The sequence below is a fragment of the Leucopleurus acutus genome (assembly GCF_964270905.1).
Source record: "Leucopleurus acutus genome assembly, chromosome: 3".
Taxonomy (NCBI): domain Eukaryota; kingdom Metazoa; phylum Chordata; class Mammalia; order Artiodactyla; family Delphinidae; genus Leucopleurus; species Leucopleurus acutus.
In genome coordinates this window covers 119879598-119897149 of record NC_139145.1, presented here as the reverse complement: position 1 = coordinate 119897149, position 17552 = coordinate 119879598, and the positions used below count along the sequence as shown (strand labels likewise).

At 41.0% G+C, this 17552-nt stretch overlaps 1 protein-coding gene across 2 annotated transcripts in view; it reads right to left on the bottom strand.

Annotated features, from left to right (window-relative positions):
• The window catches only part of MRPS27 (mitochondrial ribosomal protein S27), a 91880-nt gene that overhangs the window by 18487 nt on the left and 55841 nt on the right, over window positions 1-17552 (bottom strand). For both annotated transcript variants that reach the window (XM_082835745.1, XM_082835746.1), the window contains exon 5: window positions 643-757. In XM_082835745.1, the coding sequence (XP_082691871.1) occupies window positions 643-757 (115 nt within the window). The remainder of the gene's footprint in view (window positions 1-642; window positions 758-17552) is intronic.

Below are 17552 nucleotides of genomic sequence, written 5' to 3'. Positions count from 1 at the left end.
TCCACAGAAATACTGTTAAAGTCTTGTTAAGGGTCAAGCTAGGATTGTAGCTTGAGACTCACAATAATAACATTCTAAACTTTTGCTTACTTTGTACTTATTTCATACTATGAAGGGAATGAAGGCTCAGCCCTTGGGTAGAGTATAACATGCAGAAAGACCCTAATCATAGGGGCTCTGGGGCTTGAGGGGAGGACTCAGGGACTTAGGAAGACATGTTTTGAATAACCTAGGAAGTCTGTCTTCTTAAAAATGTGTAAGATGATCTGAACGCTCTGGAGATCACACTCCAGCAAAATGGTCACGTCTTTTTCTCTAAACTTCACCAAAGGAACTAGGCAAAAAATCCAAGACTTCGGGATCAAGAATGAAATGACCACCAACAAAGTTCTTGTGATTAGGTTACCTTTTGCTTTTGCCACTCCATTTTTAAGTCACTGTGCTTGGAACAGCCACAGCTACCGGAATGTTCATTGTTAATGGGCTGGTTAATTTATACCAGCTCCATTCTAAAAAGATTTTCTGAGGGCAAATAAATTTAAAAGTTACTTCTTGTACTATTCTCTGCTGTTCTGTAATGGTACAAACACCAAATCACCTAAACTCAGGAGAATAAGCTGCAAATGCCAGGAAACCACTCACCTTATTTACAAGGGTATATAAGGCCTTGTCTTGTGCACCATATTTTAGACACTGCCTAATCCAGGTGTGGATAGTCCAATCTCTCAGGTACCAGCAGTTGGGGCTGTGTCGAAATCTAAATAAAGTATAAGAAGAGAGAAAACTGGGGTTAACTCTTAAATGTCAATGCCAAAATCCCTCTTCCATCAGCAGGTCCTGATGTGCAGTCAATGTGATCATAAAAGTCATAAAGACCAACAGTTGCTAAAAGCTTGAGGGTAAAACTCATTCACTATAAAGTCTGAAATGGGAAAAAGAAGGCAAAATAATAATAAACAAAAAGAGTATAAAAATTTTGTTCCTTATTTATACCCCCAATTCAATACGTTGTTTTAACATAAGATTTACAAAAATGATTTCAGGAATATGCTCTACTAACCATGGTGTTACATAAGTACACATTTCATTAGAAGACATGTGGAAGCTTATACTTTATAAGTTTAAAATAAAACAGATGAAGCAAAAATGAAAACTAGGATAGCATAACAATTCTAGAGGAAAATCAGCTTTGAGTTATATTGCTATTTCTTGTGGCACTTAGGAGACATTAGGACACTCTTCAGTGAACTGAAAGAAAACAAAAAGAAAAAAAAATTTTTTGAGCAAAATTTAGCATTCAGGCCCTCCAGGATCCGTGATCACGCTTTCTCACAGCCCTATTCCAGTGCTTCGGTCTATCTCCTCTTGCTTCCTACTGTTCTCCACATGGTTTTAAAAGGCCTAAGCAGTCCAAGCTGAGGTGTATAATAGTACCAGTATTCCCACAAAAGAATGGAACTTGGAAAGGAATTCAAATGCTGCTCTTGCCTTGAGTTGGCACACACTGGTTGGAGCAGCTTCTCCTTGCTCTTGGGGGTCTGTGCCACAAGGCTGAGTGAGAGGGGAGACCTCTCGCTCAGGTGAGAGGTGTGAGTGTGTGAGGCCGCCTCTGTTTATCTGCTTTGATCGGGTCGGTTCCTCAAACATCATCTCGTATCAGCTGAAGTCCCCACTTTGACCACTGAGGAAGCAAGTCAATCCCTGGACCCCACAAAATTCAAACAGTTTTCTTAAAAACAAAAGGCAAGACAAAAACTTAAAGTGAAAGAATTTTGTGCCATATTTGAGAATTGGGGCTAGAGGCTAATACTGGTGTTTTTCAAAGGCTGGTTATTCAATCTGCCACCTGCTATTTCCTGCCATCTGGCATTGGGATAGTTTCCTGCTGAACAGGTTCTCTGCCAAAGTAAAAGCTGAGAAAAAGAGAGCAAGTGAGAAGTAGTATTTAATTTAGGCTATTTATTAGTGATCTGGTGAGAGATTTGATAAAAATAAGATCTGAAGATGTTTTATGGATTTAAAGCCATCTAGCTCTGTCCAGTTTTTTGACTGCCTTAGATTTGGCTGGAAAATGTCTCTCTCACTCTTTCTTTACAGAATTAACCCCTTTTGATAAAAGCAGAAGGATAGAAATATGTCAAATTATGTTTAAGATGAGAGTGACCTAGCCAGAGAAAGCCATTGTATAAGTGCCCTAGATAGTAGGTCTAATGAGATCCTCTGCATAGAAATGAAACAAACTATATCTTTTAGTATTTCATGCTTTCCCTCACATTTTAAAGTCAACAGTTGAGCAACCTGAGCGTCACTCCTTGTTACTCTGAAAAATCTGAGATTTGAAGTGTAATGGCCAATTAACAGCTAATTTTATTTAAAAAAAAAAAAAAAGGTCAAGTGAAATACCAGGTGTACTGCCTAAAGATGGTGATGTGTTCTCGCTAGCCTGTAGGCTCCCTGGGCAGTAAGTAGGGGCAGTGACTGCCTTGCTCCACACTGGTTCCTCAGTGCCTGACACAATTTGTGGCCCACAATAGGTTGTTGACAAATAAAAAAAGAGCTTTAAAAATCAGCACGTATTAAATGCAATAATGTATTGATCATTATGTTAACTTCTATGGTATATTATAGAATTGTAAATTCCCTGTTTGGGGTATTTATAATCTCATTACAAAAATAAGGTATATAAACCAGTTTAACAATAACACGGGGGCGGGGGGCGTGATAAACACTAAAAATGCAGAGGGCACTACTAGATGCTAGAGGTATTTTTGGTAGTAGTGGCTTTTAGGTTTAGTCTATTTTTCCTTTGAAAACAAACAAACAAAACAAAACAAAACAAAAAAATGTCAATTATCTCCTTTACCCACGATTATTTAAATCTTTTTTTTTTTTTTTTTTTTTTTTTGCGGTACGTGAGCCTCTCACTGTTGTGGCCTCTCCCATTGCGAAGCACAGGCTCCAGACGCAGGCTCAGCGACCATGGCTCACGGGCGCAGCCGCTCCGCAGCATGTGGGATCTTCCCGGATTGGGGCACGAACCCGTGTCCCCTGCATCGGCAGGCAGACTCTCAACCACTGCGCCACCAAGGAAGCCCTAAATCTTATCTTCTGCTTTAGGATGTCTCCAATGACCATTAAAGTTATTACTTTTCTTTTTGATGGACTTTAAAATAAGAGCACCATGACCACATCCAACCAAACACCCTTTTCTCTTATTCACAATCAGCAGATCATTTTTAGGCTTTGAAAAAGAGGAACAAAGATGGATAGGATCTAGTTATAGACGTTCAAAGCACAAATGAAAATTTGTTTAAAGCCATTTGCTAACCTTCTGAGGCTAATTTTAACACACGGATGAACAGAAAAGTCTTTTCTTCTCAAATCTTTCCTTATCACCTTTTATTTCTTAGAAGCTTAAAGGGAAAAGTAACTCAAGACTTCACACAACTAATATAATCATCTGCACGGCTGTCCTTTGAAAGATGTGTCAACAGACTCACATGGGTCTTTACTAAGTTCACTCTCTCTCCCATCCTGGAACAGGGCTACTTGGTGTGATCTCTGCTCTGTAAGACCTAATAATCCAGATACACAACCATGACTAGGACATTTTCAACTAAGTGACAATATTAAATCAATTTAGGAATAAGAGGCAAACACACATATATTATGAAATATGTTGCTCAAAGTGCAATTCTTGTATTTCCTAGCCAGGCAACAAATAAACTCCTTTTGAAGCCCTCATTAGCATTAAAAAAAAATTAGCACACAACTTATGTGAGTAACTATCTAGAATATAAACCACTCAAAACATTGGAATAGTAGGGTCCAACTTTGGGTGTTGAGTTTAAGAATTCTCTGTCAGTGGCTTTTTAAGCAGTTCAGACAGAAAAACTCGGGCCCTTTTCAGAACAGCCAGTGGAAATATGACAGGCAGGTAAGTCTCTGGAATGGGTACTTGCCTGGAAAGATTCTGCAAACTGCTGGACCAGCATTCTCCCTTTTAGCCAAGAGAAAAGCAAAGAGACAAGAACACAACTAACACATTGATTTTCCAAATTGCCTGCAAACAGACTGGCTTTTGTTCTTGCCTACTCTGACCACCAGCCCAGCAGATTACAGGCAGCTACTGTAGGAGTCCCCTCTGTGCCCCATGCCATCAGCTGTTTGCTCACCTCGACAGAAGCTTTATTATTGTCCAGGCCAGCAGGCTGCCAAGCTAGGCAAACCGTGTGAGTGTGGAAAAGATAAACAAATGCAACCCAAATAACCCCAACAATGCTTGTGCTCATGAAGGCAAGAGACATTCTGAGCTTCCCGCTTATAAAACAGAAGCAAACTTGACAACAATCCTAAGGACATGAGTGTTTTCTTGGAAGGAAGGAGGGGCACAAGAAGGAGAAGGAGAGAATGAAGTGTGTTCTTAAGCTCCGGCTTTACTAGTTCCCAAAGCTGGTATCCTATGGCTGAAGATAACTCTGTCCATAGTGCAAGACAGAACTTGCCAAGGCAAGTCAAATGGCGGGAACTGAGAAGCTTCCTCTCCTCAAAAATCAGGTTACATTCCAGGCTTTTCAAGGCATTCACCAGCACTACTGTTCATTCAAGACTGATGTCACCAGGAAGGAAGGAGAGCAGAATCCCAGGATGCATGACATGGGGAAAAAGTCTTTGATACCTTCGAGATATCTTAGAAGGGAAGAGCAGTTATATAAAGGAAGTCAAGAGTGAAAAGTAAAACACCAGAGACTTACTATGATTGCATAGGAGGTACCTCATTGTGTGTAGAAGTCACATGAGATTTCCTATTTGTGACCAATTTCATCATTGCATTAAAAAAAAAAGCGATACAGCCTTTTTTCCATGGGTTCAACCAAAAGTTATTGTTGAAGGCAAAAGTGGTGATGCTCCTCAGCTATTTCTGTATCACAAATAAAAGCGCTCCTGACTGAGCAGGGCTAATGCACAGATGCCAGAGCCTGGAGCTCAGCGGCTCCACCATTTAGCTGCAGCGCTGGCTCTTCCATATGAATGAGCAAGCTTTCCACAACATTTATCTGATTATGAGAGCCACCATCCTTAAACACACACACGCAGCTTTCCCCTCCTCTCGAGTGAATTCTGTATCCTGTAGCAACAGGCTTTACAGATGGAAACCTCAGGCCCCGAGCTGGGTAGACATGGAGATGGGTGAGGGGCTGGGGTAAAAGGAGGACTGGAAGAGTGCCAAGAAGAAAACACAGCTGGCTTCAGAGTCTGTAGTGCAGACGGGTAGCCTTATCAATGAAGCAAAGTGGGCACTTATTGAAAGGTTTGAGCGCTTCCCTGAACTAAACCCAAAGAGCAAGAGGGTATCATGTGATTATTCAAACCAGAATCTGATTCAGTCATGGCTACGCACTTTCTTATTCTACAAGGATAATTACTTTCTTTTGCATCCTGCTGGAAATTCTGCTTTCATCAATTATTAGTTGCCCCCAACTACCACAAATAAAACCAAGTTCTGATGCAATAATTTTCTAATGACTATTATATCTTTGTCAAGTGTTTGAAAAAGGGGGCTAATATAGGAGTCTAATATAGGAACTGATAATAAAGACATCAGTATTCTAGATTAAAACCACTTTCTTGCTTGAGATCCCAGATTCTTACTTTTATAGGGGAACTTCAGGTCATTTTAACCTTTTAAAAAATTTTATTTATTTTATTGATTGATTGGCTGCGTTGGGTCTTCGTTGCTGTGCACGGGCTTTTTCTAGTTGTGGTGAGCTGGGGCTACTCTTCATTGGGGTGCGTGGGCTTCTCATTGCGGTGGCTTCTCTTGTTGCCGGAGCACGGGCTCTAGAGCACAGGCTCAGTAGTTGCGGCGCACGGGCTTAGTTGCTCCGCGGCATGTGGGATCTTCCCGGACCAGGGCTAGAACGTATGTCCCCTGCGTTGGCAGGCAGATTCTTAACCACTGCGCCACCAGGGAAGCCCAAGGTAATTTTAACTTTTCAACAAATATGTCCTGCGTGTGCACTAAGTGACGCACTAAGAGCAAGAATCCCCTCCTTCTAAAACATTGCCCTCGCAAATGCCCAAGTTTGGGCTTGTACATTTCCAATGAATTCATTATCTACCTCTTAGGCAGATAAAAATGTCTTTTTTTTTTTTTTATTTTCAAGTTCTAATGCTTTTTTCTTTTTTAAAAAACAGGTTTACAAAGATACACAAACAGTAAAATTCACACTTTTCAGTGAATCTGTCTGTGAATTTTGACAAATGCATCCAGTTGTGTAACCACCACAGTCAAGCTAAAAGAACAGTTCTATCAACCCTAAAAATTCCTAATGCCTCCTTCAGAATCAACCTCTCCAGGGTTTGCTGCTTAATTTGAGCAAATTTTATACAGATAACCTCCTCGAGATTCTTTCTAAACCTAGAGTTATTAATTTTATAAGAGGAAAAGCAAATAAGGTAATAAAACTATAATTTCAGTTCAATTGTAATTTACATTCTGCCAATTTCCAAATTAGAACTTGAAAAAATTAAAATCCAGTTTACAAGTAGTTTTCTCTGAGTTCTATACACAGCCATGAGACATTTGGTATCCCTGTTTGCCTTCTAATAAGGGTAACAAGTAAGTGGATTTTTTGGTAGAGAATAACACAGGCATAGAATTTTACAAATGTGAAGTGCTAAATAAATGCAGCATAATAACACATTTTAAAGTGAAGATGGAAAACAGAGGGACTTGCTAGATATCAAAGTCAAAATCTAAATTTGTCATACCCTGGGCTTAAAAATGAGGTAACCAGCATTTCACCTGGTATAATGAAATAACATTTCACATCCAAGAAACTACTCTAGGAGAAATACTCTATTTTCCATATCCATTCATGGACTAGAAAACAAGCAAGGACAAGTAGGACATATATCCCCAAACTATTCTGTCTTCTCTCTGATCTGGCTATTGTTTAGCCAGATCAACATCTCTCAATATAGGGGACACATTTTTCATTCACTAAGAAAATACTTACTAAGTAGCTACCCTGTGCCAGATGGTCTATAGTCTAACCCTGCTGGTCTACCCAGTTTCCTCTAGTTTCAAACAATCTTAAAGATGACATCTCTCCCTTCAGATACAGAAAGAAAAAAACCTATAGACTGACTCTATGCTCTGCTGCTCCTCCCCAGTCAGATGAAGCCAATTGTTCTTTGTCTGAAGCCTACTATTTTTGTCAGCCTCCAAAAGGTGATGCATGTGGATAACAGGGAAGGATTATTTGTGGGGAGAACTGGAGAAGAAAAAAGTATTTACAGTGATTGCCGAGGTGCCCTCCTGGCGATAGTCCTAAAAGCATAAAGCGTCTGTCTTTGTAGTCAACAACTGATCTGTCCGTGAAACTGCACCCAGAAGTGCCTGGTGGGGCTTCTCCAGCCACTTGCAAGGTGGATACACAGGTTAGCTTCATGCCTGAGAGATGGTGGAGGGCAAGGTGAGGCTAAAGGAAGAGGGCCTTCAGCTCAGGACAGCTGGAAGCTGAGAAAAACTGGATTTTGGAACCAGTCCTATTTATAAAAACACGTAGAGTTGTGGGAACTGGCTTGGGTCGGGCAAAGATAAGGGAAATATTTTTGGTTTTCAGTAGGAAATCTGTGAGCCATAAATGAGCCAGTTTTAAAAAGACGCCAACATTTCCTGATGTCTTCTAAAGTTTTGGCTGGAACTTCAGACATAATTTCTGCAAAATCATAAATAATACTATGACTGAGGCAGGAAAATCACATATATTAATTAACCAGGGGTAGGCTATATATCTGAAGAGTTCTGAGGAAGGGGGAGGTGTGAAAGAAAAAGGAGGAAGACAAAGGAATAGCATTTCGGATTTCTGGAGTATTCTAGCCTTAGTGAAGTTGTCGGGATTAAGTCTGCCACAAAAGAAATGAGCAGGCAGAGGACTGGCCCAGGGGACGAAGCACACCAGCATAAAAGCACGGAAGAGTTAAGCTGGTGTTGAGCGGATTTATATGTGTTTTTGTGTGTGAGATTATGAATCTCTTTTGGGGTATTTTTGATGGAAGAGAAGCTCAGCACTAATCTGGATTTCTTAAGAATCAGATCTTTTTTTTTAAATAAAGAAGAAAGGCATCACAGTGTTTTTAAACATTTTGATTCTCTAACACATGGAAAAGTTGAACCTCAAAGGATTCTGTTTACAGCAAAAGGTAAGATTGGATTTACTTCCAGTTATACAACCCAAGTTCATAGCTAGTTTCTATTTCTGTAACTCTACTGACTTCATTATTAAGGCTTTAAGCTCTTAAAAGGCAGGGGACAAGTTTTCTATCTTTTCGTGACCTACAACAGTAGGTGTCTGATGATTTGGCAATAGTGCCTAGGCCTGCTAAGACTGTATAAATACCAATAATGTATGTTGAAACTCATGAGTATTATTTATATTTGAAACGATAATCCACTTCTGGTTTTGAAGTATTATCCTGCCTATAAACAGACGAAGCCAGGAGGAAATGCTACCTTTTTTGTGCAAGGCAGGAGGAGATCAGAGACGGCAGAGAATGTGAAATAATATGTGGTCATTCTGGAAAGCCACCTACTCCTCACTTCTGCCCCCTGCTGCCTCCTTCCCATCATACATAAAAGGATACATGGATTCTGCAGTGCAGTGAGTTCAGGGAACAGACAAGCTGATGGGAGAGTGAAACCAAAAACAGGAGGATAGACAATAGAGCACATGGGTTCAAAGACCTCCCCTAACAAGTTCTAAATCAAAAATCTTAGACTCCTCTCAAGGTTGGAAGAGACTCTGAAAGCCATCTAGGCCAAGTAAATTGGGGATGGGGAAGGAAGAAAAGTTCATATAGAATTAAGAGAATCTATAGTTTAGTGCTGGTAGGGGCCTTCAATAACCACTGTTCATTAAACTATTTATTGAGAAGTCACTACTTACCAAGCCCTGTACTGGGTGATGTGAAATGGTCTAGTCTAATTCCTTTACTTTATGGATGAGAAATCTTGGTGTCCAATGAGATGAAATGATTTATCCAAGATAAGCAAGATAACTCCAGGACCTAAACTATAAACTAGACTGTTTACTCTTACTATTCCACCACTACCTTTCAATTCTTTTATTTGTAACACATCTTTAAGAAACATCTCTGCAGTTTGACAAAGATCTCTAACCTATTAAAAACAAAGAAACAAACAAAGAAAAAAAAAACTCAGGCGGTGAAACAGTTTTGGAATTGCCCTGAATTAGCCGTTTGACATTGTAGTCACTCGATCCTTGGGGTTTCAGTTCCTACAACTGTAGAATGAAAAGGTAGGATTATCTAGATCATACACTCAAATGTCTGCAGGGGCCAGTCAGTTAATATAAATGCATGAAGAGGGGGCTTCCCTGGTGGTGCAGTGGTTCAGAGTCCGCCTGCTGATGCAGGGGACGTGGGTTCATGCCCCGGTCCGGGAGGATCCCACATGCCGCAGAGCGGCTGGGCCTGTGAGCCATGGCCGCTGGGCCTGCGCGTCCGGAACCTGTGCTCTGCAACGGGAGAGGCCACAACGGTGAGAGGCCCGCGTACTGCAAAAAAAAAAAAATGCATGAAGAATCATGTAAGACAATAGGTACAAAGCTACTTGTATTATTATCAAGCAAAGTAGCTGACTAGTTATACTGTTTTTGAAACCATATAGTATGGGTCAAAAAAAATACACTGGAACTCAACTAGACCAGACCCCTGAAACGCCTTCCAGCTCCCATGTTTAATGACTGAAGAATAATAAGCCTAATCCATTCATTAAAACATCATACATTTACACACCTCTGTTAAACTAGAAAAATGGTAGTGATACAAATAAGAGAACAGAGACTCAAAGACAAAAGCTACCATTCAGTCCACATCTGATTCTACTCTATTCCACTAGCCTCATTCCCCAGTCAGGTGAATATCATTTCACCCAGCTTGGGCAGTCTACATAGACTATTATGGGGACAGCAGACCTCACAAACTGGCATCTAAAATTTCAAGATGAAACGATACAATCACTAAATTAAATTCAAGGTCCTTAAAAGTAGATTTTAATTGGAGATCAAGTTTTGCAAGATAATAAAAATTTCAGCAACTGATCCCTCCCTAAGTAAAGGATTTTCTACTCAAATGAATACTTCATTGTATTCAATTTATATCTAAGAGTCAGCCATCCAAAGTAACTTTCCTATAAAACACAAATTGTTTCTGTATGTTGCTACTTTCTTTTACTCCTTAAATTATTGCTAAGCAGGCATAAACATCCAAATAGTTCACCACCATAACTTACTTATTTTTGGTATCAAACCCCTGTTAAGTGGCAATTCTTAGAGCAGAGATGGTTGAACCCTTCAAAACTGGGGGAGTGATATGGGAGTGGCCACAGGGATATTAAGAAATTACTTGCCAGTTTCTGGAACCATAAAAGGACATAATCATTTTTTGTAGCTAAAAGGGAAAGAAATTTGAAAACTGACGATTAGATTTGTTAGTCTAACTGGTTTTCTGCAAGCTTTAATTTACCAATTACTAAAACATCCTTATTTATATATGAAGGTAAGAGAATTAAGATGTCTTTTCTTTCCTGTGCTGCCAAATGGTAAAAACCAGACTGCCTACATTTAATAAGCAGCTCCTCTATTTAGCTCAAGCTAGCACCCCCATACTAAAACCAAACTTTTTTTTTTTTTTTTGCGGTACGCGGGCCTCTCACTGTGTGGCCTCTCCCGTTGCAGAGCACAGGCTCCAGACGCGCAGGCCCAGCGGCCATGGCTCACGGGCCCAGCCGCTCCGCGGCACGTGGGATCCTCCCAAACCGGGGCACGAACCCGTGTCCCCTGCATCAGCAGGCGGACTCTCAACCACTGCGCCACCAGGGAAGCCCTAAAACCAAACTTTTTAATAGCTGAATATTTGAAATTGTACATCACAATATACCAAGAAAATTCTTAAGAATGACCAAATGCAACATGATAACAATCATTTAAGAAAGAATGATTACCAATTTTAAACAGGGAAGAGCTGATTCCTTAGTAATACTCCAAAAACAAAGGCCTGGGTTCGTCTGTTCTAGCTGGCAAGACTTCCATACAACCACCATGCTACAGCTAAACAAAAGCTGTTAAGCTGGCCCAGAAGGAGGGAATGAACAATTTGAAAAACATCTTTTATTGCTTAAGAAAATTTTTAAAATGTCTGAAAGTGCCAGGAGAGCTGTCTCAGTGTGACTGCAGGCAGCTTTCCAAAGTCCCTCTGCTTTTCTAAGGATGAGTCACAAGGAGAGGAGAGAGCATCTTGGCAAAGATACAGTCTTTCCTCTGGTTCCACGTTCACTCCCCCTTTTATTAAAAAAAAAAAAAAGAAAAGCTTTGATGGATAACATTTAAATAGATTCCAGACAGGCTTAACTGAAGAAGTTTGAACACCAGGGAGGCAAAATATCATCGCAGAAGTCTCTATTGTTTGCCATTGTGAGCCACAGACACAGGGAAGCATCTCCTGCATCCTAAAAAGGGCTGCACCCTTTGATCGTATGTCAGATCGTGGCCATGTTTTGTGGGAGAGGAGAGAGAAACAAGCTATGAAAATACCTTTGCTTCCCTAGCTTCCTAAATGCCATTAGCTCATCTGCTGAACAATTACAGTGAGCTGGAAGGAGTGGGAGCCCGTCCTTTATGAATACACATCAAGTGCAATTTCACCTGCAGTAGCTGTAGGCTATCCACGTGTACCCGGCTCCTACAATGCATGCAGCCTTCAGTGAACAGGCACAATTTTTCCTTCACTAACTTTAGGCAAAAAAGCAAGGGAGCTAGTTAAAAAAAAAATTTTTTTTTTTTAAACAGAGAACAATTAAGGAAAAGTTGAATGTTAAACTAGAGAGAATAGTTCTGCTACTGTACCTATATGGAATCACTTATTCCAACAGAATGGAGCATGTGGTGAGGACAAAGCTGCTCTCTTCTGCATGTGATCATTCATCAGCCTACTATGAATCAGGATATTCTGCTGGACACGAAGTGACAAAGATAAGCAAATATACTTCTTGCCTTCAATGAGGTTCGATTGGGATTATCAAAAACCAAGTATTTTGTGAGCACCTAAAACAAGCATAGAAGGGTAATTCAGAAGGATTATAATACAATTCCTCATTTATACAACACTGATTATTTCATAACACTCTGGTACTCAATTTTCTAAAAATCAGCTCTCAGTAGAAAAGTAAATTCAATGTTTCTCTCCTCTTCCCAATAATCTTTTTTGTTTTCTTTGAATATATTTTAAAGACAAAATATGACAGATATAAAGTTGTACCTTCCTCCTCTCACTTTCCAGAGGAGGAAAGTTGGTGGCCATCACTCTCAGGCATATTTTTATACCTTTATTACCTAGGGATGTGTCCTGTGTTGAGTACTTTAGGGTACATATGCCTTTTAACTCTGTATTCAAGGGCCTGTCTGATAGAGAACTGAGCCAAACCATAGTAATGTGTGCTTCTCCAGGGGTAGAAGGGTAGGGACAGAAACAACAAAATTTCTGCTACCTGAGAGATGAGGGAGGCTAGGATGCTACTTTTCCTGTGGAAACTAATCAGCATTGTCACTCTGACAATGAACATCCCTGACAAGGTGATTGCTGCTCTGCATCTGACTGGAGCCCAGCCCTGACTCACTTACTGACTGGTTAAATCGACCTGAGAATCAGTTTTGTCACCTGTAAAATAAAGGTGATAATGCCTTTATCACTGGGTTACTATGAAAATCAAAGGAGAACTGGGTTAAGTATTTTGACAACTTTTAATCCTTTTTGGAACCAAGCAGAGTAGAAATATGCACACAAACAAGAAATATTATTGTTATGGCCTACTTGATATAGCACTTGATGGCATTCTGTCTGGTACTGCTTACTCGCTGCCTCAAGTGTGTCCTTCCTGAGGCTAAGGCCTCGGGCAGAACTGCTTTTGGTAGTAGAGAAGTAGAGACAAGATCTGGCAGCAGATGGACCTCACTTCTGTGTTATATCCCCAGGAAACCGACTCTAAAACCTCAGGATCCTAATTTGTAGAATGTGGGTAAAAGTTGTTCCCACTTGTGTTGTACACCCCTGGATTGAAATTCAGGCTGGAGAGAGAAGACATGTGATGTGCTCAGTGCAATGGCTGCAACGGCGCTTGCAGGCAACCTGGACAGGGTGGCTGACGGCAACCACATGCTGAGGGCCGCTGAGTTAAATGTGAGCTCTTAGGACTACTTTTCTCCACAAAGGATGTGACCTGCACGGTGCTGGGCACCTGTGCAGCAAACACCTGACTGCCACTAGCCAACAGGGATGGAAGAGAAGGGGAAGGATGGTCTCAGTAAGAAAGCGAAGAGTCCCCTACCCCTCACTCCTCTAGAGGCGGTTTCAAAGGAGGCGCTGGAAGGTGAACCAGAGGAGAGAACAGAGAGGCTTTTCACAATCCCAAAGGCTCAAAGCCAGCCAGTACAGGGTGTGCCAGTCAGTCTGATGACTGGTAGCAGGGTTTCTGATTTTATTTATCAGAGGAAAAGGTTCAGGCTCCCTTCTCCCAAAGAAGGGAGTTGGGAGGTGACCTAACGAGGAGTTAATTTACCCATTAGTGCTCTTGGGCCCTTGGACCGGTTTTCACAAGCTTGGCGACGCAGGGTTACAGCACAGTAGAGTTTATGCTTTGAGTCCTCTGTCCACTCAGTGCCCAGCAGCCTGTGGCTGGAGCCAACAACTAAGGAGTACAGACACCTACTGAAGATACACCAAACCACTCCGAAGAGAGCTGCCAAGTACGCTTATGGCTCAGATCTGTGTGTGGGGTAGAATCTCAGAGGAAGGAAAGAGTATCTACATAGGACATGCCACCCATCTAAGCCTAGCAAGTAAGGAAAAGAGCAAAAAGGCAACCCATTTGCCACTAAACAAACCACTGCCCAACCTGCAACCTTTGCCTGCTCCCACCCCACAAGCGGCCAAGAACCCTCTTTTCCATCACTTTTCTACCATCGGGCACCCAAGAAAGAGTGTAAGGCTGAAAGCTCCCATTCCTGCCGCCAACCCAATGGTGCCATCAGCCCCTTCAGACAACTTGGACAAGGCAGCTGACGACAGCCACATGACAGTAAAGGGCCACCGAGTCAATGGGATATCTACAAAAAACACAATAGTTTTTCTCATGTTGAAAAGAAAAAGTGTGGATACGTATAACTAACCACTATTAACTTGTGTCTGTGTTAAGATAGGCTCCAAAAAGGAGAGAAAGACAGGATAAGCTGTTGCTATAGTGACCACAGAATTTGATCATTTCTAGGATTTTTCCATAATCCCATGCAACCTTAGGAAAGTCTAATTTATTAGCAATACCTGAAGTATTTGGTTGGCCAAAAAGTGCCTTCAGTTTTTAAGTAATAATTAAAAACACATTTTTCATTTTCACCAAGAACTTTATTTAACAACCATATTCACCCTTTTGTTCCACTACCTTCTGCCATTTTTTCAGGCAACTTCATAATTCCATCTTCCCAAAACTTTTTAAGAACAGATGCCTTTCACAGTCTTCCAGGGAATTGAAATTTTTTCCATTAAGAGAATTTTGTAAAGACCAAAATAAATGGAAATTCGAAGGTGCAATGTCTGGTGAATACCGCGGATCAATCAGAACTTCCCAGCTAAGCTGTAACAGTTTCTGCCTGGTCATCAAAGAAACATGTGGTCTTGTATCCAGATGGAAGATTATGCATTTTCTGTTCACTACGCGTTTTCTGTTTTCTGTTTCTGTAGATGCTTTTTGTTGAGTGCCGCTTTCAGCTGGTCTAATTGGGAGCAGTACTTGTTGGAATTAATCGTTTGGTTTTCCAGAAGGAGCTCATAATAGAGGACTCCCTTCCAATCCCACCATATACACAACATCACCTTCTTTGGATGAAGACCACCAGCCTTTGGTGTGATTGGTGGTGGTTCATGTCATTTGCCCCACCATCTCTTCCGTTCCACATTATTGTACAGCATCCACGTTTCATCGCCCGTCACAATTTGTTTTAAAACTGACATGTTTTCATTATGTTTAAGTACAGAATTGCATGCAGAAATATGGTCAAGAAGGTTTTTTTTCCACTTAACTTATGTGGAACCCGAACATCAAAGCGATTCACATAACCAAGCTGGTGCAAATGATTTTCAGCGCTTGATTTGTTTATTTTGAGCATGTCGGCTCTCTTCCGAGCAGTATAACGTTGACTGTTCTCAATTAATGTCTCGATTTGTTTTTGTTGTTTTTTTGCGATACGCGGGCCTCTCACTGTTGTGGCCTCTCCCGTTGCGGAGCACAGGCTCCGGACGCACAGGCTCAGCGGCCATGGCTCAAGGAGCCAGCCGCTCCGAGGCATGTGGGATCTTCCCGGGCCGGGGCACGAACCCGTGTACCCTGCATCGGCAGGCGGACTCTCAACCACTGCGCCACCAGGGAAGCCCTAACGTCTCGATTTGATCGCTATCAACTCCAACTGGCCCACCCGCCCAAGGAGCATCATCCAGCGAGAGATCTCCAGCACGAAACTTCGCAAACCACTTTTGACGTGTCTGATCAGTCACAGCACCTTCTCCACACACTGCACAAATCTTTGTGTTTCAGTTGCATTTTTACCTTTCTTGAAATAATAAAGGATAATGGGCTGACAATGTTGCTTTTTTCCTTCCATCTTTAATGTAAAATGGCTACACAAAAATTCACCAATTTTGATGTCTTTTTTTAAATGCACGCTGATATGACAGCTGTCACATACAATCTAACAAAATTGTTTCCAATGAAGTTAAAGACAGCTAAGTGCTACTAGAGCCATCTTACAGAAAAAAAAAAGAATGAACCCTTTGGCCAACCCAATATATTTCTAGAAATGAATGCTTATAAAAGAGTACAACATACTAAAGAACTTACTTGTTTTGAGTATTTAGATCTTTTTTTAAAAAGAAAAATCAAACTGAGGGAAAGCTTCCTCTTCCTGGATCAGTTTGTGCAAAATCTTTATTACTGAGATTAATGATGAGAAGATGATAATGAATAACAGTATTATTAATTAAAAAGTACTGAACACTTATCATGTACTAGGTGTTATCCTAAGTACTTTATATACACTTTTTCCTTTTTACAGAATAGGAAATTGGAACTGCAGAGGATAAATATCTCGTCTAAGAGCTTGTAATGAATCCAACACAGGTGGTTTTCCCCATAGTGTTTGAAACAGATTGCTGGTTGTTGTTAAGCATCAGACGTAGTTAGCTTGCATTTAGACAGCCTTCTTTATAAAAAATGTCACTCTGAGCACTAAACTTGAATTCAGCGTGGCAGGAATGTAGAAATGAAAACAACAGGTTCTTATCTTCCATCTCATGCTTTTGCGAGGGTAGCCTGGCAGCGTTATTTTGTTGGGGGGCTCCCAAGGAATGCATAGGTCTTTTCTCTTGCATTGGTCAGTTTGCTCAGAGAGGACTCCCCCAGTCTCCTCCCTGAGAGGCATAATAAGGCTTGTATCCTCAGGTCCAGAGCCTTTCTGCCTCAACTCTCCAGAAAGAAAACTACCAGTCTTCTGCTAGGGTTGGAGAGAAACAATCTGGGCATTTCATTACGTCTTATGAAAACCTCTAATTAATCTGCCTCAGTTCCACCCACATCTATTCTTTGGGAATTACCTGCTGCTTTTTATTTATGAGCCTTTCTAGGGTCCTCTGGTATGAACCACCTTGCTTCCAGATTTCCTCTCCCGCCAGTTTAAGTTGCAGCTTTCTCTTTCTGCTAAGAAGTTTGTTACCTCCTGTCCATCTGTTTTCTAGCTTCCAAAGTTTTGTTGCCTCCTCTCTTGTTCTCTTTATTCTGTAGGTGTTTATCTTTTTTACCCTCTATTGACATATTTGTGGAGATTTTGGTAGGAAATGGGGTTAAGCACATATGTTCAATCTGTCACATTTAATCAGAAGACGTCTACAGGCTCTTTGATCTCTCTATGGTTGGTCAATGGATATATAACGTTAGATGTAATGATGATAAAGAAAATGTACTATTTCAGCAGTAATATCCTCTGTTTAAAAAAAAAGGAAACATCTTGAGTAAGACACTTAACCTCTCTGGATTTCAATTTTAATAAATTATGAAACAAGAGGCTAAAAAAGTCTCTCAATAACCCTTTCAACTCTAATACCCTTCAACGAAGGTCAAAAAGAAATCACAGTACTACATTATGAATTATTTGTTCAATCTAAACCATTTTACTGAAAACATTTGTGTACACATATTAAGACCCTAGTACATGGATGGTATGCTAAGTGTTAAGAGTACTGTTAAGACAGGGCTTCTCTGGTGGCTCAGTGGTTAAGAATCCGCCTGTCAATGCAGGGGACACAGGTTCGAGCCCTGGTCCGGGAAGATCCCACATGCCGCAGAGCAACTAAGCCCGTGCACCACAGCTACTGAGCCTGTGCTCTAGAGCCCGCGAGCCACAACTACTGAAGCCCATGTACCT